The following is a 22,547-nucleotide window of genomic DNA, read 5'->3' on the forward strand; positions in this document are numbered from 1 at the left end:
TTTGGTCATGTCCGACTCTTCGTGACCCCCTGGACCAGAGCACGCCAGGCACTCCTGTCTTCCACTGCCTCCCGCAGTTTGGTCAAACTCATGCTGGTAGCTTCGAGAACACTGTCCCACCATCTCGTCCTCTGTCGTCCCCTTCTCCTTGTGCCCTCAATCTTTCCCAACATCAAGGTCTTTTCCAGGGAGTCTTCTCTTCTCATGAGGTGGCCAAAGTCTTGGAGCCTCAGCTTCAGGATCTGTCCTTCCAATGAGCACTCAGGGCTGATTTCCTTGAGAATGGATACGTTTGATCTTCTTGCAGTCCATGGGACTCTCAAGAGTCTCCTCCAGCACCAGAATTCCCATGGAGTTTTCTTGGCAGGGATACTGGAGTGGCTTGCTGGTTCCTGCTCCAGGTGGATCACGTTTGGTCAAAACTCTCCACTATGACCTGTGCATCTTGGGTGGCCCTGCACGGCATGGCTCATAGCTTCTCTGAGTTATTCAAGCCCCTTCACCACGGAAAGGCAGTGATCCATTAGTCCCACAGGAAAAAGCAAGGGATAGTATGCAGATGACCAAAAATAGCTTTAGCATATGTAATGAGACAAGAATCCAATATCTCTGTTGAGACCAGGCCTCTCCATAGTTTTCAGTTTAGCAATAAGTTGTAATTCAGCAACTTCTCTTTCGAGTCTATTTCTGAAATTCTTTTGTAATAAGACAGCTGCTTTGAGATCCTGGGAGATTGAAGCTTCTCTGTCTTGTGATTCCTGATGTCAGATTTATGTCCATTTATCCTTTGGCGTAGGGTTTGGCCTGTTTGTCTAATATAGAGAGCTGAAGGGCACTGCTGGCATATGATGGCATACACAATGTTGGAAGATGAGCAATTAAATAGGCCTGAGATGGTATGTTTGATGTTGCTGGGTCCAGTGATGGTGTTGTCTGGGTGTATGTGGCAGCAAAGTTGGCATCTGGGTTTATTGCAGGCTCTGGTACCAGTGTCTATGTTAAGTCTGCTTGCTGTATTATTGTGGGTGAGGAGTTGTTTAAGATTGGGTGGCTGTCTGTAGGCACCCAAGAGAACTGTTGTTGTCTAGGAGAGGTTATAGATCTCTGATGATGTGTTGAACTGTTTTAACTTGGGAGCTGTATGTGATTACTAGTGGTGTTCTGTTATTTTCTCTTTTGGGTCTGTCTTTTTTTTTCCTTTCAAAAATTGTTATTCATTTTATAACACAAATAAACAGTACAAACAGAAAAACAAACAATACAAATGTATTCTTGACTTTTCCTTATTTTTTTCTAAACATCGTTAGGCGAGTTTCCCCAAGTCCCCACATCTGATTTTCATTTTACCTCATCTTTAGCAGTTTCATATACCATAATTTTTAACCATTTTTTTAAAATCACACTTATTTTTACCATGGTCAGGGGTCCCTTTACCTTTACTTTTACCATAAAAATCTTCACATTTTATCACTAATAAATAATACTATTTTAAAATACCCTATCTTCCACTTCTAACCCTACAGCCTGTATCCACTTCCAAAGCTATTCTAAGATTTAAATATTAACATATTTTTTCAAATATTCTTTAAACTTCTTCCAATCTTCTTCCACCGTCTCTTCTCTCTGGTCTCGGAGTCTCCCAGTCAGTTCGGCAAGTTCCATATAGTCCTCTTTTGGGTCTGTCTCTGGCTTTGTTGATCTGTTGTTTAACTTACCGTATTTTTCGCTCTATAGGACGCACCTTGTTTTAGAGGGGGAGAACAAGAAAAAAAATTCTCCTCCTCTCTGCTCAGCGCCCCTTCAGCGAATTGGCAGGAGAGACAGAGCCCCTTCCATTTCTCCTCTCGTTTCTCTGAAGGGGCGCTGTGCAGCTCTCCCTCTCTGCTGAAGCCAGGAGAGTCTTGCTCTGCTGGCTTCAGCAAAAGGAACCTGAAGCATGCGGAGCCCAGCGGGAACTCGCGCTGCACTCCGAAGGCTTCAAGCGGCTATCCCTGAAGCCTTCGGAGTGCAGCGCAAGTTCCCACTGCACTCCGCAGGCTTCAGGTTCCTTTCGCTTAAGCCGGGAGAGCAAGACTCGTGTTGCGCTCCGAAGGCTTCAGGCAGCTATCCCTGAAGCCTGGAGAACGAGAGGGGTCGGTGCGCACCGACCCCTCTCGCTCTCCAGGCTTCAGCGAAAGCAACGCAAAGCCTCCGGAGCGCGGAGGGAGCGCTCGCTCCCTCTGCGCTCTGGAGGCTTCGCGTTGCTTTCGCTGAAGCCAAGGAGCCTGCATTCGCTCTATAGGACGCACAAACATTTCCCCTTAATTTTTGGAGGGGGAAAAGTGCGTCCTATAGAGCGAAAAATACGGTACTTGGTTAGCCAAAAGCCTGGCTAGACTCAGAGTTGGAAGGGACTTCAGGGCTCACCTAGTCCAACCCCCCGTATTTCAGGAATATTTTGTCCAACGTGGGGCCCAGACCCACAACCCTGAGATTAAGACCCCGGGATTAAGTCTCATGCTTTACCAACTGAGCTATCCCAGACAAGTAACAATTGGGAGGTGTGTGCAGAGTATAACTGTTTGCTAATGGGTTTTTTGGGGGTGGGGGTGGGGGATGGGATCCGGTCTATAGGAACAATGATTAAGTAAACCTATTACACAATAATGCAGATAAATAAACCTAACAGGTTTCTGGGGAAATGGGTTTGATTTTTTCTTTTCTTTTTTGGCAATGGTTTTGGAACCTTACCTTTAGTGCTAATGTTCAACCTTATGCTGCTTTCAACCTGATGTAACATTATCAATGCTTTTTATGGGCGTTTAGCAAATCATAAAAATGGATGGGGGGCAGATTTCCCAATTTAAAGATGGGGGGTGCGGGAGAAGCCAGTTCCACGTTACGGTTTGCTAGGAAAGCGGCCGAACAACCGAACAGCCAATATTGCAAAGCATTTATATAAATCTGTGGTCTCACTGCGCTCATAATGCTGTGTTCTTGCAGTCCTGATCTGATATTGCAGAGCCACAGAATCGGTTCAGGAAAGGGCAGGCGAAAATGCTCAAAGGCGTTGGAAACAAACTCCCTGTGAGGAGATGAGGGATTTGTTGTTTGCAGAAAGAAAGGGAAAAGGCAAGTTAGGAGGAACTTGACCGAGGTGTATTAAATGAAGCAGTGGTTGGAGAAAGTGGTTTTCCCCCCCTTCTTCTTCTTTTCCTGTTTCTCCTGAAACGCTGAAAGCCACTCAGGGATCAGCCAGCGAAGGGGAGCGAAGGGAAAAGATTTCCTCACACATGCAGTGCATAGGTTTAAAGAACTCTGGAGTTTTTCTGCCGCTGCCATGGGAGTCTATCTGAGAACACCTAGGGAAGGAATGGCAAGGGGGAAGAGATACGAAGGTCTTGTTGGCTTCCTGGGGGAATGTGTCGACTGCAGGCGGAAAACCTGAATGTTGGCCTAGTGAGGTGGACTTTGTCATCTCCATAAGGGATCTGAACTTTTTCTCTCTGCAGTGGCAGTTTGTTGCCAGTTTGCTGATTTATTTTCGGGGAAAGGCAGAACCCAGAAACCTGCCATCTGTCACACTGCGCCAGCTCCCCAATTCTGTCTCATGTCAGCTGCCCCGGTACCGAAACCGTACCTTGCTGAATATCAAAGGATGGGCTTCGGATATTGGGGCAAACCCCCAGAGGTACGTGTTTTGTGGAGACCTTCAGGGATAGCTCACCCCAAGTTGGTCTTAGGTGTTGGCCTGAGTTCTGGTCAACTGTACGGTTGGTGGCAATGAGCGAGAGAGGGCTTTCTCTTATTTGGCACCCAGCCTGTGGAACTCACTGCTTCGAGAGTCCAGCTCCCTCTTTATTTGCATTCTGCTGGCAATCGAACACATTATTGAAACAAACAAAAAAACAGCTTTTGAAACTGCTGCTGCTTGTGAATGTTTTTGTTGTTGTTAACCAGCGGTCTTTGCGTTTGCTTGGTTGTTTTTAGTAAGAGCTTATAAGGAAAGCTTGGCTGGATCAGCCCAGCAGCCCAGCTAGCTCCAGAGTCCTGTTCTCACAGGACTGAAGCGCAACAAACAACAGCAATGCAGGAGTCCAGGTAGACTGCCTCTGCAGCTGGAGGCTCCCTACAAGACTGTCAGAGCTTGGCTACAGGATCAGGCCATAGGGGACTCATCCAGCCCAGCATCCTGTTGTCACAGATGCCCCGAAAGGAAACCCAGAAGCAGTAGCAGAGTGTTACATCATAGAATTGTAAAGTTGGAAGGGACCCCAGGGGTCATCTAGTCCAACCCCCTGCAATGCAGGGATCTCAGCTCAAGCATCCCACCCAACCTCTGCTTCAAAACCTCCCAAGAAGGAGAGCCCACAACCTCCCAAGGTTGACCATTCCACAGTCAAATGGCTCTTACTGTTGGAAGGTTCTTCCTGATGTTTAGTCGGAATCTCATTTCTTGTAACTTGAAGCCATGGGTTCGAGTCCTGCCCTCCAGAGCAGGAGGAAACAAACCTGCTCCCTCTTTCATGTGGCAGCCCTTGAGATATTTGAAGGTGGCTCTCCTATGTCCTCTCTGTCTCCTCTTTTCCAGGCTAAACATACCCAGCTCCTTCAACCGTTCTTCACAAGGCTTGGCCTAGTGAGGTGGACTTTGTCATCTCCATAAGGGATCTGAACTCCATAAGGGATCTAGACCCTGGTTCAGCTTGGTTGCCCTCCTCTGCGCACCTCCCAGCTTGTCAACATCCCTCTAGTCCAGGAACCTGGTGTGACCCATGAGGTCAGCCAGATATTCTTGTCAAACCCACAAGGGAGAATGGGCGGTTTCCTTCCTTGTTTTATTGCCCACAAAGAAGGGTGTTTTGTTGTGTGCACAATTTTTCCGGGTACTTCCCCTCTCCTTGTCAAAAAATCCACCCTGCATTTCCAGGTGCTTCGATCCTAATAAAGCGTTCTGACTTTGCACTTGCTGGACGGACTTTAAGGTTTCTTATCTCTAGGCCACAGACTTTCCATGCCCTACAAAGTGCATTGTTTCTTTTTGCATGGGAGAAGAAGAAGAATGAGAAACCCACACATATTGGCAGAGCACTGGCCTAAGGGTGGCAAACCTCAGTTTCCAGATTCAGAATTGGGCAGACCGTGTCATGAGCAGCCTTCTGTCATATCCTCAAGAAGGCTGAGTTGTCTTCAGAACACCAGTGGCTAGACAGATCCGAAAGGAGATTTGCACAGTCCACAAATGCCATTCCAGCTGGCCTGCCAGTCATGAGCATGCAATATTTAGGTGGCATCTGTCTGTCTTGAGAGATGGAGGAGTGCGCCTCTGGCTGCGCAAGCCCGGGTAGTGTGCAAGGAGGTCTTGGGTTGCCCAGATGACAAGACCCCCTTCTTTTATTGGGCCTGATCTTTTATTTCCCTTCTCTTCCCTCCCCCTCCCCTTTTATGAAGATCACCCGCTCTGAGACCCCACAGCTAATTCTCCCCTGGGCTCCTCGCTGGCCCAAGTAGGACCAATTCAGCCAGCTAGTCCTGGGGATTATCTTATGCTTATTAGATGGATTTCCCCTAAATTGATTTCTGAACTTTGAATTTTATTGTTATTCATGTTTTTATACTGTATTTTGTGCTGCTTTTACAATTAAGTGTTTCAAATTTGTTGTTAGCCGCCCTGAGCCCGGTTTTGGAACCGGGAAGGGCAGGATATAAATAAAAAAAATATTTATTTTATTTATATTCTTGGCCTGGCTGATATGGCCCAAAGGAAAGCAGAGCAAGACGTTTGGCACCAACTTGGCTGCAGGAGTTGCCAGAAGGAGGCGTACAAGGCACCATCCAATCATCTTAGGAACTCCAGATTTGTGGAGGGTCTACTCCTGAGCCATTGCCTCCCTGCAGAGATCCCACAAGGCAGTGGAGGTTTAGGATCAGAGTTTTCCTTCTCCTAGACCAGAGGCCAGCAAACTTTTTCAGCAGGGGGCCGGTCCACTGTCCCTCAGCCCTTGTGGGGGGCCGGGCTATATTTTTAGGGGGGAAATGAACAAATTCCTATGCCCCACAAATAACCCAGAGATGCATTTTAAATAAAAGCACACATTCTACTCATGTAAAAACAGACTGATTCCTGGACGATCCATGGGCCGGATTGAGAAGGCGATTGGGCCGGATCCGGCCCCTGGGCCTTGGGTTGCTGACCCCTGTCCTAGATGGGCTCCCTTCCCAAATGGATGAGCCCCACCTGCCCCTCGCTTCCCTCTACAGCAAGGGCAGAAACCGCCTTCTTGACCACTGGGCCCACTCTAGGTCTCGTCTTCTCTGTCCACCAGAGCCCGTCTTCACACACAGGGAAGCCCCTAACTCACCAAGGGGTTCAGACCTATCGGCGCCCCTCACCTACTTTAACTGGCCAGTCAAAACCGTTTCCAGGATCGTGGCCACTGTTGCCTGTTGGCAGCTTCCAGGAGCCACAGGTGGGAGCTGAGTGCAGTTGGGGGACCCAAGGTGGAGAAACGACCCCAGGAGGAGCACAACATGTCCCCTAGCGGTGGTACTGCACCTCCCCTAACACCCCATACAACCCCATATATATGTGTGTAAATATAGATTCCTATATTGTCCACAGACAAAAGCAGAGACATCTCCTTGCCAACAAAGGTCTGTATAGTTCAAGCTATGGTTTTCCCAGTAGTGATGTATGGAAGTGAGAGCTGGACCATAAAGAAGGCTGATCGCCAAAGCATTGATGCTTTTGAATTCTGGTGCTGGAGGAGACTCTTGAGAGTCCCATGGACTGCAAGAAGATCAAACGTATCCATTCTGAAGGAAATCAGCCCTGAGTGCTCACTGGAAGGACAGATCCTGAAGCTGAGGCTCCAAGACTTTGGCCACCTCATGAGAAGAGTAGACTCCCTGGAAAAGACCCTGATGCTGGGAAAGATGGAGGGCACAAGGAGAAGGGGACGACAGAGGACGAGATGGTGGGACAGTGTTCTCGAAGCTACCAGCATGAGTTTGACCAAACTGCAGGAGGCAGTGGAAAACAGGAGTGCTTGGCGTGCTCTGGTCCAGGGGGTCACGAAGAGGCAGACATCACTAAACGACTAAACAACAACAACATATTGTCCACTAGGTTTCAGTTGAGGCTGGGGTCCCCCAAATGTGTGTCAGCTTAGCACAGCTGTGACTGTTCATTCTTCTTCTTCCTCGTGCATTTCCTGCCTCTGATTGTGGAGTCAGAGTGTAGCCTTTGTGGCTATCCGCCGCTGACATCCTTTTTCTCCATGTTGTCACCTTCCTGACAGTGCATCAGGCTCCCTAATCTTAAGCCATTTCCAACATCCTTTCCCCCTGCCTCCCTGTACACAAAAGGAACTCCAGAGCCAGAAAAATATATCCCCTCAAATTCCACCTGAATTTTTTGTATTTGGGGTCCACCCCTCAATGTAACCATGGAAGGCATAGCCAGGGAGGCAGGGGGAGGAGGTGCCCCCCCAAAGCAAATAAATAAACAGCCTTGGCCCAGTATATTTGAAGGAGTGTCTCCACCCCCATCATTCTGCCCAGACACTGAGGTCCAGCGCCGAGGGCCTTCTGGTGGTTCCCTCACTGCGAGAAGCCAAGTTACAGGGAACCAGGCAGAGGGCCTTCTTGGTGGTGGCACCCACCCTGTGGAACACCCTCCCACCAGATGTCAAAGAGAACAACAACTACCAGACTTTTAGAAGACATCTGAAGGCAGCCCTGTTTAGGAAAGCTTTTAATGTTTGATGCATTACTGTATTTTAATATTTTGTTGGAAGCCGCCCAGAGTGGCTGGGGAAGCCCAGCCAGATGGGTGGGGTATAAATAAATTATTATTATTATTATTATTATTATTATTATTATTATTATTAGAAATACTTAACTAACTGACCAATTGCATCACAGATAACTTGGTATTGCCCCCCCAACATTATGCCTGCCCCCCCACTGTAAAATTAATCCTGGCTACACCTATGAATGTAATGTATTTGAGGTAAACATTTCTCAACAAATCGGCAGGTTGAAGAGCCCACAGAGAGTTTGCTTCCTGAAAACTCAAAACAAGCCTAGGATTAACAGTCCTGTATCCCATTAGTTTAATTAACTGATCCCTTCCTCGGTGGCAGCGTTTCCTGTGTTTGTTTCTGGTGCTGCTGGCTGTTTTCCCACCGGAGAGGGATCTGGCTGGTCACTGTGGACTAGACGGGCCAAGGGCCTGATCCTGCAGCCAAGCTCTTCTGATGTTCTGCTGTTTAATGGATAGCATCGGATACAGAATGCCACGTTTGTTTTCCATCAGCACCACCAAACCCCACAAAAATCTATCCAGAGAAGCAGGAATATGTTCCCTTCTTCTGACACAACACTCTCTTTGCTTTGTTTTCACACATTAATGCCCCCGCCCCAAGATATGTTGGCTTTGGTGTGCAGTAGTGAAATTCCTAAATATGGTCTGAAGGTCAACATCAAAAAAACGAAGATCATGGCCACTGGTCCCATCACCTCCTGGCAAATAGAAGGGGAAGAAATGGAGGCAGTGAGAGATTTTACTTTCTTGGGCTCCATGATCACTGCAGATGGTGACAGCAGCCATGAAATTAAAAGACGCCTGCTTCTTGGGAGAAAAGCGATGACAAACCTAGACAGCATCTTAAAAAGCAGAGACATCACCTTGCCAACAAAGGTCCGTATAGTAAAAGGTATGGTTTTCCCAGTAGTGATGTATGGAAGTGAGAGCTGGACCATAAAGAAGGCTGATCGCCAAAGAATGGATGCTTTTGAATTATGGTGCTGGAGGAGACTCTTGAGAGTCCCATGGACTGCAAGAAGATCCAACCTCTCCATTCTGAAGGAAATCAGCCCTGAGTGCTCACTGGAAGGACAAATCCTGAAGCTGAGGCTCCAAGACTTTGGCCACCTCATGAGAAGAGAAGACTCCCTGGAAAAGACCCTGATGTTGGGAAAGATGGAGGGCGCAAGGAGAAGGGGATGACAGAGGACGAGATGGTGGGACAGTGTTCTCGAAGCTACCAGCATGAGTTTGACCAAACTGCAGGAGGCAGTGAAAGACAGGAGTGCCTGGCGTGCTCTGGTCCAGGGGGTCACGAAGAGTCGGATATGACTAAACGACTAAACAACAACAGCGAAATCCCTCACCAAGAGTTCTTTTTTCGTTCCTACATTCTTTGGAAAGCTGGACTATAACCCACCTGCTTGACACCTGCCAGGGAGTCTGTATACTTGTATACTTGTATACGTATAACCCTTGCAATGTAGAAAGATAGCATGTCAGGGAGGCAAGACCTCTTTCCCCCGGCATGCTAGGTCTGTCTGCATGCGGGTAGAGAATTTGAACACTCCTGTATCTAAATACATATTCCTCAGCCAGAAAAAGCCAACTGGAAACTTTTTTCCCTTGACACGCTGCATTTCTAAATGCAGGGATAGATAGATAGATAGATAGATAGATAGATAGATAGAGTGTGTGTGGTGTGGAGGTGTACTCAGTCACATCCAGGAAAATACAGCAAGTCCCCAGCCACAGGTTCCACGAAGAAAGAACTAGGCTTGTGTGTTTGTGAACCCAGACTCTTTCATTTTCCATACATGGAGCAAGTGTAACCTGCTTTTGAAATATAGTACATTCAGTTCTTCTCCTTCTTCTTTTATGATTATTTCATGAGGCCCAAGAGAACCTTCTTCTTTGTAGTGTGGATTCAGCCTCAGCCGGAACCACCAATTCCCCCTTGGTTGAGTTTGAACACAATATTGCTTTGAGATTGCCTCAAATCGAGCACCTCAAATACTGCGTCCAGTTCTGGGCACCACAATTTAAGAAGGATGTTGACAAGCTGGAAGGTGCGCAGAGGAGGGCGACCAATATGATCAAGGGTCTGGAAACCAAGCCTGATGAGGAACGGTTGAAGGAGCTGAGTATGTTTAGCCTGGAAAAGAGGAGACTGAGAGGAGATAACCACCTTCAAATATCTCAAGGGCTGCCACATGGAAGATGGAGCCAGCTTATTTTCTCCTGCTCGGGTTGGTAGGACTGGAACTCATTGCAAGAAACATCTAACTAAACATCAGGCAGGACTTTCTGACAGGGAGAGCTTTCCCACAGTGGAACGGACTCTCTCGAAAGATAGCGGACTCTCCTTCCTTGCAGGTTTTTGAGAAGAGATTGGATGGCCTTATCTGTCCTGGATGCTTGAGCTGAGATTCCTGCACTGCAGAGGGTTGGTCTGGATGACCCTCGAGGTCCCTCCCAAGTCTACAATTCTAGGATTCCTATTCTTGAACCTGGAACCTTTCTGCTACGCCACTGCCTGTACCAGCGAGTCGGGAAACCTCCCTTTAAAAACAGAGCGAAACCCCAGTCCTGACGACCCTGGGGGATAAGGCGCTCTGCCCCCTTGGGGCCTAAAACCTCCCCATTGGCGGTGCAGAAAGGGACGAGGGCAGATTGAGCGGAAGGGGTGGGGGAGACAGCCGCCGTCCTGCGCCAAGAGTAATTACCCCGGATTACCTAGAAAGAGAGAGACGGAAAGAGGAGGGGGAGGGAGGGAGGGCGAGGAGTCGAAGGGGCGGCGCAGCGGAGGGGAGGCGGGTGGTCTGCGCGGCCAAGGCTGGGGAGGGGCTGGGGGAGGGAGCCCACCAATGGGAGGAGAGGGTCCCTTTCCCGGATTCCGCCGGAGAGCCGGGCGAGGGGAGCCGCCGGTGGCGCGCCAGGCGGGCGAGAGGGGCTTGACTCGGCGCCCGGGAGATGCCTTGGCAGGCGCCGGGAGCTGTCCTTCAGCACCACCCGCCGCCGCCACCGCAGCAGCGCGCTAGCGGCAGAGGCGGCGGCCGCTCTGCGGTCCGGGCTGCTGCTCCCTCGTTTCAGCACCCGGACAGCTCCCCGGGCGCCCTCCGGCCCGGCGCGGCCCCCGACCCGCGTCTCCTGGCCCCCGGGCGGCCCTCGCCCAGCCAGCTGGTCTTCCTCTCGCTCTACCCCTTGCTCCAGAGGGCCCGGGACCCCGGCCGCCTGCCCTCCGGCTGGCACTCCCCCTGCCCCCACCAGGAGGGCGGCGCTTGGCCCGGATCGGGGCCCGGGCACTGGGCAGCCCCCCGGCTCCTGCCGCCGCCGCCGCCGCCTCCCCCCCGCCAGCCGTGCTCGTCCGCAGCGCCGGGGAACGCAGGGCAGCGCCGGAGCGCGCCCGGGTGCCGCTGGTGCCCGCCGACGGGCGAGGAGCGGGCTCTGCCTGGGCGCTCGCCTCTGCAGGGAAAGTTGGCTCCCGGAGGCAGCCTTGGCCACAGCCGCTCCGGGAAGCAGCCGCCAGGAACCCTCGGCTCGCAGAAGGTAAAATCAGCCCTCCCCCGAACAATAAACCCCTCCTTTGGTGTTGGTGGTATCGAAGAAGGTGGCAGATTTGGGGAGGGGGGGTGTCTACGTTCTTAGCCACGCATCCAGGGGTCACGGCTGCAGGCTGTGAGGAGGGATGGGCAGCCCCCCCGTAAGTAAGTCCCCATCGTTATAAGTAGCTGAGCACCCCTGCCGGCCCCCATAAGACCGTAGCCAAGCTCCAAGACTCATTTGCCCCTAGACATTCTCTCTCTCTCTCTTTTCGAATGCATGTTTATGATGTTCAATTTTCCCCTTGCAGCCTGTGTGTTCTCTGTAACCTGGTGCCCAACTTCAAGACCCAATCCCATTTGCTCCTAAGCAATTAATATGCATGATCTTTCTCTGTCTCTCCGTCTCGCTCTGTCTCTCTCTCTCTCTCCATGCGTATTTATTCTGTTTAATCGCTCTGCCTCATCTGACGCTCACCTTCGATATATGCACAGGTACAGACCCTGTTTAATTCTCCCTTTGCAGTTGGTGTGCCCTATTCAGCCAGAATCCCAACTTCAAGACCCGACCTCACTGGCCCCTAAGCAATTATTTGCAATTGTCCGTATATATATATACATTGTCCATATATTAATGAATCATTCCTTTGCAGCTGGCGAGTTCGGTTTCATTGCTTCCTCTGATGCGTTTTTTCCCCCTTTTTAAATTGCCTTTATCCATTTTCTGTGCACCTACACATATCTGTGGGGTGGGGATGGGGGACGGACTCCCTCCGTCCTCGTGCGGTTTTGTAGCATCCTAGAAAAGTGGATCGATAGCCATGAGAGAAATAAAATAAATCAAGGCACCATCCAACCCCCAAACACACAAAAAATTATCCCTTCATCTGTGGGAGGTCAGCCTATTTGTGTTTTTAAAGGGGGGGGATACTATTTGTGTTTTTTAAAACACACACACACAACACAACATACAACACCATCTCGGTGTCTCTGGCACCTGTGTGGAGACTGCTGCAGAATTTGAGGAGGGGGCTGAGCAAAGGAGGATCTCACCTCAGCGATTCCTTTCGCTGCAATCTCACTGATGTCCAAATTCTGCGTGTGCGGAGAGAGAGGGGGGCGGCGGCATATTTGGGGTTTATACCACCATCCACCTCCTTCCCAGTTATTTAGTAACTGCAGAGTCCTTTCCACTCTAGAAACCCTGTCAGCATTTGTAGTAGGGTGTCGTTGCTTTAGTATTATTTTAAAAAGTCTGCCACAGCAAGGCTTCGTTCCTTGGAAAGGAGTGTTGCGGCAGGGGTCCTGTTATTTAAGCCGCTCAGGAGGAACCAGGCCAATGACCCACCGATTTGAGAAACCCGCAATTTGTGGGGTGGGGAAAACGACCCCCAGGCACTCTGTGCGCGCGCACGTGATCCATCCCATTCAGACCCGAACTTTGCCTGCCAGGGATCCGTAGATGATTTCATTGATACGGAAGAAGGGGGTGAGGCCGAGGAGAGCATTTCAGAGCAGGTTCATTCTCTCTTCCTGGGAGGTGGGGAGCAGGGGAGTCTTCTATTGCAGCCCCCCAGTATCTATGTGAGGAAAGGAGACAGGCGACTCTCTGTCTCTGGTAGGAACCAACTCCTAGGGGCCAAGGTCAACGCCCCCTCCAGTAAAATATTTGAGGGGTCACGGCCCTCCAAATGGACGGCCATTTCCATTCAAATGATGTGCGTGTTCCCATGGGCGTAGCCAAGGGGGGGAAGGGGGCAGCTGCCCCCTAAATCAAGCAAATAATTAAAAATACTTAACTGAGGTTCTGCCCCCCCTCCAAATAAGTCCTGCCCCCTAACATAAATCCTGGCTACATGAGCTGTGTATTGTGATCAGTTAGGCAAGGTGGGGCTTACCTGTACACCCCCCCCAAAATTTTTTATGCAAGTTGATATCCTTGTAGGTTCTTCCAGAAACTACTTCTGGGTTTCATCGTCAAGATCACCGATTTGCCTTTAGAGTGCTCTCTCTCTCTCTCTCTCTCTCTCTCTCTCTCTCTCTCTCTGCATTTGCACTTTGACCCGACAGACCTGCCCTGTAGAAGGAGTCTTCTCCCGACACCGCCTCCCCCCCCCCATTTATTTATTCATTTGAAAATTGTTTTCCCCTTAAAGGAGAGCAAGGACTCGATATAAGCAGTTGATATAACACAGTTCAACTATGGAACTCACTGCTGCAGGGGGCAAGGACAGCCACCAACCTGGATGGTTTTAAAAGACGATTGGACAAATTTGTAGAAGAGGAGAAGGCTTTTGATAGCTGTCAGCCACAATGGCTACGCTCTGTCTCCAAAGTCCAGAGGCAGTAATGCTTCTGAACAGCAGTTGCTGGAAGCCACAGGAGGGGAGAAAGAGCAGGTCTTGGGTTCAGGTCCTGCTTTTTGGGTTTCCCATGGGGGGGGGGCGCCAACTTGTTGGCCACTGTGAGAACAGGATATTGGGCCACATGGGCTATTGACCTGACCCAGCAGGTTTGTCTTATGTCTTTTAATTTCAATTTTGCCTGACATTTAAGACAGCTCTGTCGGCGGAGCATGAGACTATTATTCTCAGGGTTGTGGGTTCAAGCCCACCTTGGGGGGGGGGGGGAAATTCCTGCATTGCAGGGGGTTGAACTAGATGACCCTCAGGGATGCCTTCCAACTCCACGATTCTATGATCTTCTGTTTTAACAGCAACAACATCCATTGATAAATAGGAAGGTTTCAGAAACATCGCTGAACCAGACAGATTTAGCTTGGCACCTACAAACTGAGAATTAAGGAAGGAATTAGTCTAGAAATTATGGAAAGAATTAAGTCTAGGAAGAATGAAAGTTCTGCAGTATTTCTGGGGAGCTCAAGGCCATAGGTTCATAGTAATAATAATAATAATAATAATAATAATAATAATAATAATAATAATTTTTTATACCCCGCCCTTCCCAGTTCCGGTTTTCTGGAAAAAAAGGGCTCATGGCGGCTAACAACAAATTTAAAACACTTAATTGATGCAACAAAAAAACAGCATAAAATACAGTATAAAACGTGAATAACAATAAATTCAGAATTCAAAAAACAATTTAGGGGGGAAATCCATTCAATAAACATTAGATAATCCCCAGGTCTAGCTGGCTAAATTAGTCCTATTTGGGCCAGCGAGGAGACCAGGGGGCAATTAGCTGTGGGGTCTCAGAGCAGGTAATCTTCATAAAAGGGGGGGCGGGGAGGAAGGAAGGGGAATAAAAGATTGGGCTAAGTTTAAATTGAAAGCCAGGCAGAACAGCTCTGTCTTACAGGCCCTGCGGAAGGAAGTTAAATCCTGGAGGGCCCTGGTCTCATGGGACAGAGCATTCCACCACGTCAGAGCCATCACTGAAAAGGCCCTGGCCCTGGTGGAGGATAATCTGACTTCCTTAGGGCCTGGGACCTCTAAACTATGATTATTCATGGACCTTAAGGTCCTCTGCGGGGCAAACCAGGAGAGGCAGTCCCGTAAATACGAGGGCCCTAAGCCACACAGGGCTTTAAAGGTCAAAACCAGCACCTTAAACCTGACCCAATACTCCACCGGGAGCCAGTGCAGCTGGAAAAGCACTGGGTGAATATGCTCCCATGGTAGGGACCCCATGAGGAGCCTCGCTGCAGCATTCTGGAGTTTCTGGGACAGCTTCAAGGGCAGCCCCGCGTAGAGCGAATTACAGTAGTCAAGCCTGGAGGTGACCGTCACATGGATCACTGTGGCCAGGTTGGGGTGGGAAAGGTAAGGGACCAACTGTAGAGTTGGGAAGGGACTACAAGGGCCATCTAGCTCAACCCTTTGCACTGCAGGAGTCTTTCGCCCAACATGGGGCTTGCCCCCCGCAAGGTAAAAGGACCCCACATCACTTAATTTGGGGGGGGGCTCATAGGCCCAATTAGAGCTGCGTTGGTTTGAGTCAAATGTATTGATTTTTATTTTTTTTTGCTGTATATATTTCAATATCCCAAAAGTTTGGCGTTAGTAGCTTAGATGTTGTAAAGCTCTGGTGATCTGCTGTGGAGAACCCCCCTTGAAGAAGATGGTTTCAGTGGTTGCCCAGATTTCATTGCCAGTTGAGAAGGGGCCCTGATGACAGTTTGAGCTTCAGGGGCCCCAAAATATAGGTCTGCCCCACCCCCCAAACATTGAGGACTAGCGTCTTTCTTTGAAGAAAGGCCATAACTCAGCAGCAAAAGCATTTGCCTTGCGTGCAGAATAAGCCACATTCAATGTCTGCCGGTCAGTGTAGACAATGCTGAAGTAGATGGAACAGTGGCCTGTCTCACCTTGAAACAACTTCCAAACCAGCCCCTGAAAGATGCCTCAAGGGGGGGGGGTGGCACAGCTGCCCCGGAGCCCTATCCAAATACTGTACCCGGCACATTCATTTATACGCACAGGGATGAGGGCCAATCACCTGGGTTTTCCTTGAAAGCTCATTGGCTTTATAACTCAGCAATTCCACCCCACCCCATTTAAAAGAAATTGTTAAAAGTGGTGGGGGGTTTTCTGACAGATCACATACCTTAATAATAATAATAATAATAATAATAATAATAATAAATTTTATTTATATCCTTCCCCAGCCAAAGCCAGGCTCAGGGCAGCTAACAACAATGAAATAATACAACATTCTAAAACCATTTCATTATAAAATTAATTCAAATCAAATTGATGGCAACCATTGGGCTAGAGTTCTGTGAAGATTGCCAGGCTGTGCCCTGGCCAAAGGCCTGGTGGAACAGCTCTGTCTTGCAGGCCCTGCGGAAAGATGTCAAGTCCCGCAGAGCCCTAGTCTCTTGTGACAGAGCGTTCCACCAGCTTGGAGCCACAGCCGAAAAAGCCCTGGCTCTGGTTGAGGCCAGCCTGACCCCTCTGTGGCCTGGGACCTTCAGGATGTTTTTGTTTGAAGACCGTAAGTTCCTCTGTGGGACATACCAGGAGAGGCGGCCCCGTAGGTACAAGGGTCCTAGGCTGCATAGGGCTTTGAAGGTTAAAACCAGCACCTTAAACCTGATCCTGTACTCCACCAGGAGCCAGTGCAGCTGGTATAGCACTGGGTGAATGTGATCCTGCAGCAAGGACCCCATAAGGAGTCTCACCGCGGCATTCTGCACCTGCTGGAGTTTCTGGGTCAGTCTCAAGGGCAGCCCCACGTAGAGCGAGGATATAGGACATAGGAAGAGACTGCTGGATCAGGCCAGTGGCCCACCTGTTCATATAGTAGCCAACCAGATGCTCAAACAGGAACCTTGCAAGCGTGGTAGGCAATGTCCCTACCATTATCTTGCTCTACGAGGATCCTGCTCCATCTGGAACGCCGGTAGTGACTCTCCCTGCCTGCTCCCTGTCTCACCAGAGTGGTGCATGCTCTGGTTATCTCCCGCTTGGACTACTGCCATGCTCTCTACATGGGACTACCTTTGAAGGTGACTCAGAAACTGCAGCTAATCCAGAATGCGGCACCTAGACTGGTGACTGGGAGCAGCCACCGGGACCATATAACACTGGCCCTGAAAGACCTACTTTGGCTCCCAGGAGGTTTCTGAGCACAATTCAAAGTGTTGGTGCTGACCTTTAAAGCCCTATAAACAGCCTCTGCCCTGTACAGTGGTACCTCGGGTTACATACGCTTCAGATTACAGACGCTTCAGGTTACAGACTCCGCTAATCCAGAAATAGTACCTCGGGTTAAGAACTTTGCTTTAGGATGAGAACAGAAATTGTGCTCCGGCGGCCCGGCGGCAGCAGGAGGCCCCATTAGCTAAAGTGGTACCTCAGGCTAAGAATAGTTTCAGGTTAAGAACAGACCTCCAGAATGAATTAAGTACTTAACCCGAGGTACCACTGTATACCCGAACGAGCGTCTCCACCCGCATCTTCCAGCACTGAGTTCCAGCTCCGAGGGTCTTCTGGTGGTTCCCTCACTGTGAGGAGTGAGGTTACAAGGAACCAGGCAGAGGGCCTTCTCGGTGGTGGCGCCCGCCCTGTGGAACACCCTCCCACCAGATGTCAAGGAGATAACTATATAACCTTTAGAAGACATACAAAGGCAGCCCTGTACAGGGAAACTTTTAAAGGTTTTATTATGTTTTTATATATGTTGGAAGCCACCATGAGTTCTAGTGTTACACGAGAGAGAGAGAGAGAGAGAGAGAGAGAGAGAGAGAACCTCTCTATCTGCTTTCCCCATGTGATGTATGATTTTGTAACCCTCTATCATGTACCATCTAAACTCCACCATCCTCTCAATCATTTGGGTCGTCCTTTCCGGAACCCTTTTCGACGCTGCCATCTCCTTTTGGAGGCGAGGCGACCAGAACGCTACACAGCAGCAACACTTTGCAAAGCAGGCAGGGGAGAAATCTATATATATATGGAATAAGTAATAATGGTGTTCTTCCATTCTGATCCTTCCACCTCTAGTCGTAACTCTGGAATGAGCTGGCCGTTTCTCGCAAGGCCCCAGTCTCTTCTCCTGAGGCTACTAATTCCCGGTGTCATAGAACTGTAGAGTTGGAAGGGTAAGGATCAAGGCCCCTGCAATGCAGAAATCTCAACTCAAGCTATAATGCCACCCAACCTCTGCTTAAAAACCTCCAAGGAAGGGGAGTCCACAACCTCTCAAGGGAGTCCTGTTCCACGGTTGAACAACTCGTACTGTCAGAATGTTCTTCCCAGTGTTTAGCTGGAATCTGCATTCTTGCAACTTGAAGCCAATGGTTCGAGTCCTACCCTCCAGAGCAGGAGCAAAACAAGCCGTCTCCACCTCTCAGATCACACACTTAGTCCTTCCCTCTCTTCCCTTCCTTGGGAGCCACTGAGTCACCTTGCCTTGCAATTAGCCTGCCACTCCCGGGAACATCTCGGAGGGCGTCGGGACGGGAAAATATTGGTGCCAAAGCTTTTGAGCCCCGCAGGGTGTAATTAGCCACACCGGGAACATTGCGCCGAGGCTGCAAGGAACCTCTTGGCAGGGGAACAAAGCCGCCATCTCAGGGGAGAGGAGGGCCATCACAAAAGCAGGACTCGGCAGGTACAATTGTAGCCTGGCAGAGCGGGTGCGATGTCTGATTGGCACACGGGACCCTCCCAGAGCCGCTAAACGCTCACGACTGGGGGAAGGGGTTGGGTAAAGGCGTCCGCGGATGGGTAAATTGGGTGCCTGTCCAAAGCGAGCACAAGAAGGTAGTACGCTGACTCAGTCCATTGGTCCAGTGCGTTGACTGAACCAGCTACATCGCTCGCTCCGGATAGAGGAAAACACGCATGGAAGGCAGAATATTTTAGAGGACTGTCTTTGCTTCCTCTGTCATAACTCTAGAACTCGAAGGCATTCAATGAGGGCGAGCATTGGAAAATTTGGGGCAGATAAAAAGAAGACCTTCTTCACGGAGCACAGAGCTGAGATGTGGAACTCCCTGCCACAGGAACCTGCAGAACTGGCAAAATCAACAACAAAATTAAGAGAATCTAATGATGAGTGTCAGCCAGTCAGCCAGTCAGTTTTATTGCACATAGCCAAAGGCTGCAGCACTGCACACAGAATCATTCAACAATTAAAAGAAAATACACTGGATTAATACAAAAAACTTAAAAGGTTTATATTATCAAGACATTACCTACTCTAAACAGAGCTATAAAAGTACCTTAATATACAAGTTAAGACATTAAACAATAAAATTTACAAGCTAAAATTATCACATGGCCACTGATATATTAAAAAATAATGTTAATTGATACAGTGTGCAATTATATTCGGAGTTTGGTGATAAAGATAGAATACAGCTTGATGCAGATAGGGTCAAATAAATTCATTTCCTTTACAGTTGGTGGCTACCTTGGCTATATAATGTGCTCTCATTTTCCTAGCGGCAGTTGCAAAGAGTGCTACATGCCAGGTCACATACTTATCTGTGTCTGCGAGGAGATATAAAATCATGTCAGAGGGGTTCTGGCCAGGGTGAGTGTTTTATGGAAGAACGGGGGCCTGCTTTTTGGACCACTTAAAGAAATTTTGTAGTATGATGAACTCGCAAGCAGGATTTTAGCTACAAGCAGCCGAAGTGATTAGAGTATAATATTGTGGGTCTGATTTGATAGATAGAAGCAACAGAAGGAGAGAACTCTGTGGAAAACAGGAAGGTGACAAAAATAAGAGAAGAGGCAAAACTGTGTTTTGACTGACTGTGTTAAAAATGTTGAAACTTAATAAAATGGAATTGGGGGGAAAGGAAGCAGTGACAGCCGCCGACTTAGATGGCTTTAAAAGAGCATTGGGCAAATTCATGATGGAGCAATGGCTATGGTCTGCAGTCAGGCACAGGCTCCAATTGCTTGGGGAAAACTCTCCTATACAGGAGAAACTCGAAAAATTAGAATATCGTGGGAAAGTTCCTTGATTTCCATAATTCGACTTAAAAGGTGAAACTAATATATGAGATAGACTCGTGACATGCAAAGCGAGATATGTCAAGCCTTGATTTGTTATCATTGCGATGATCATGGCGTACAGCTGGTGAAAACCCCAAATTAACAATCTCAGAAAATTAGAACATTCAAGGAAATCAGCAAAACAAGAATTGCAAAGCGAGCAAGACTGGACCTCTGAGAAGTAGAAGCACATCTCGCTTTGCATGTATGAGTCGATCTCATATATGAGTTTCACCTTTGAAGTTGAATTACTGAAATCAATGAACTTTCCCACGATATTCTAATTTTTCGAGTTTCACCTGTATATGATCAGGTCTCCAGGTATCATAAGGTTAATAGGAACCAGTAATTGGTTGGAGGCAGAAGAATGGCAGGGGGAACCAACTGGGGGAACACCAAGGAAAGAAGGCTCAGAGCCCAGGGAGTGGTGGTGGCACAACAGTGAGTGGCCAGAGGGAGAAGCCTGGGGGGAGCAGGTGTCAGAAGCTGGAGAGGTAACAGGGCTTAGTGAGCAGGGAGAATCTGTGGCAGAAAGCAGTGCAGAATCAGAGGCAGAACCTGAAGGAGGAGAGGAGGCAGGCCAAGAGGCAGAGATGGATCTGGCTGGGGAAGAGTCATGGATTTCTCCTGCTGCAACCAGCTCATAGCTGTCAACCGTCCCTTATTTGGCGGGAAAGTCCCTTATCCCAGAGCCGTGTCCCGCTGCTGTCCCTTATTGATGGATGTCCCTTAAATTTCCTGGGTTTCAAAGGAAGCAGCTCCTCTCCCTCCCTCCCTGCCGGCCAGGGAGGAGGGAGGCTCCAACTGTGTTGCTTGGCTGCATTGCTCACCCAATAAGGAGTCTTAAGAACAACTGGGGGGTGGAGCTTGCATGCCTTGTGCCGATCAAATCGGCCGCATTGCCTGGGGACTCGCCTTTGCTCAGCGCTTCCCAGCGGAAAGGTGACAGTGGTTTTCCTTGCTGCATCCCCTTTGCCGGGTTGCTGCGCTGTGGGAACCACCGCTTGAGGCTTCGTTTGGCTGCTGGCTGGGCTTTCTGCCTTTGGCTTGGAGGGGCTCAGAAGTTGAACATACCTGTGCTTGGAAAATCCCTTATTTTGGCTGCTGATCCCTTATTTTCGAGGCTGCTGGTCCCTTATTTTCAAATCTGTAAGTTGACAGCTATGAACCAGCTCCCCTCACCCATTGTCTCCCAGAACCAGGAGAGGCAAGAAAAGAGCAGAGGAGAGGTTGGCTACATGCAGGCATAGTCCCGGATTGCTTGGGGAAAGCCCTGGAGAAGAGGAGGCTTAGGCAGCTGTGGGTAGACAGGGACCTTCACTCTGATCAACTGCTTCATGGGGCTAAGACCTACCAGAGACGGGTTGCTGTGCTCCTTAGGCCTGACACCCCTGTGCAGATTGTGTTTTTGCCAGTAAAGAATTGACTCCAACTTGCACGGTGGGATTCACTGCTGGGACCTCCTCTCTCCAGGTGAATGCTGATTCCCAAATTCTGAGCCATGCTGGGTCCAGGAGCACGGTCAGCGAGCCCAGCCCTTTCGCCGAGATAGCCATGAACAGCTGCAAATACAACGGCGGCGTCATCCGGCCCCTCAGCAGCCTGAGTTCCTCCCGCCACAACCTCCACGACCTAGACGCCGAGACCCAGCCCCTGCAGACCTTCCACGACTCCGGCCTGGAGGTGGTGGTCTCCAAGTCTGAGCGCAGCAAGGGGTCGGACCCCCACCTGGATGACGACCCCGAGGCCGAGGAGAGGCCACGCAGCCACAAGAAGAACCAGAACATCGGCTACCGGCTGGGCCACCGGAGGGCGCTGTTCGAGAAGAGGAAGCGGCTGAGTGACTACGCCCTGATCTTTGGGATGTTTGGGATCGTGGTCATGGTGACGGAGACGGAGCTGTCGTGGGGGGTCTACACCAAGGTAAGGGGCTCCAGATTCCTATTATTGTTAATTATTATTGTTACAGCTTACAACCTGCCCTTAACGCTAACATCCCAGGGCAGGCTGCAACAATAAAGCAATTCAAAACGACTTAAAGAAACAAGGTAGATCCTAATGATAGGCATACCAGTTGTCAAAGGAGAAAGAGACACATCATGGGTTCTGGGCACCCCACTTTAATGTAGATATGGACAAGCTGGAATTCTAGTCCAACTTTTCATACTGTGTGGTCTGCAGGTGAACTTCCGACACAGAACCCGTGGTCCATGCCACTGAATTAAAATTTCACATCGTGAATTAAAGTGTTTGCAGTACAGTGGTACCTCAGGTTACATACGCTTCAGGTTACATACGCTTCAGGTTACAGACTCCGCTAACCGAGAAATAGTGCTTCAGGTTAAGAACTTTGCTTCAGGATGAGAACAGAAATCGTGCTCCAGCGGCGCAGCAGCAGCAGCAGGAGGAGGCCCCATTAGCTAAAGTGGTGCTTCAGGTTAAGAACAGTTTCAGGTTAAGTGCGGACCTCTGGAACGAATTAAGTACTTAACCTGAAGTACCACTGTATATTTAATATGAATTAATATACACAATTAAAAGTTTTAATTAAAATTTGATGGGGGGGTTGCTCATCCAGTTTGCAGACGGCACCAATTGGGGCAGGGGGGAGCTAATGCCACAGAAGGCAGAATCAGAATTCAAAATGGCTCACCTGGCCTAGGTGGGAAGCCCCAAAATTAGCACAACTCTTTTCACATGTGATTCCCAGCAACTGGTATTATTCCAATGCAGGGGGTGGGA

The 22,547-nt window shown here is 49.3% G+C and overlaps 1 protein-coding gene across 3 annotated transcripts in view; it reads left to right on the forward strand.

Annotated features, from left to right (window-relative positions):
• The window catches only part of KCNN1 (potassium calcium-activated channel subfamily N member 1), a 78,955-nt gene that overhangs the window by 22,181 nt on the left and 34,227 nt on the right, over nucleotides 1-22,547 (forward strand). For 2 of the 3 annotated variants that reach the window (XR_014521000.1, XM_083483921.1), the window contains exon 2: nucleotides 21,279-21,728. Coding sequence is in view for 2 of the 3 variants with exons in the window: in XM_083483921.1 (XP_083340047.1) it covers nucleotides 21,360-21,728 (369 nt within the window). In the remaining variant the exon portion in view is untranslated. Of the gene's footprint in view, nucleotides 1-11,260; nucleotides 11,339-21,278; nucleotides 21,729-22,547 lie in introns of those variants that run through there. The other variant, XM_083483922.1, reaches the window with a different exon arrangement.

This window comes from Podarcis liolepis, assembly GCF_965112155.1.
Source record: "Podarcis liolepis genome assembly, chromosome: 18".
Classification (NCBI taxonomy): domain Eukaryota; kingdom Metazoa; phylum Chordata; class Lepidosauria; order Squamata; family Lacertidae; genus Podarcis; species Podarcis liolepis.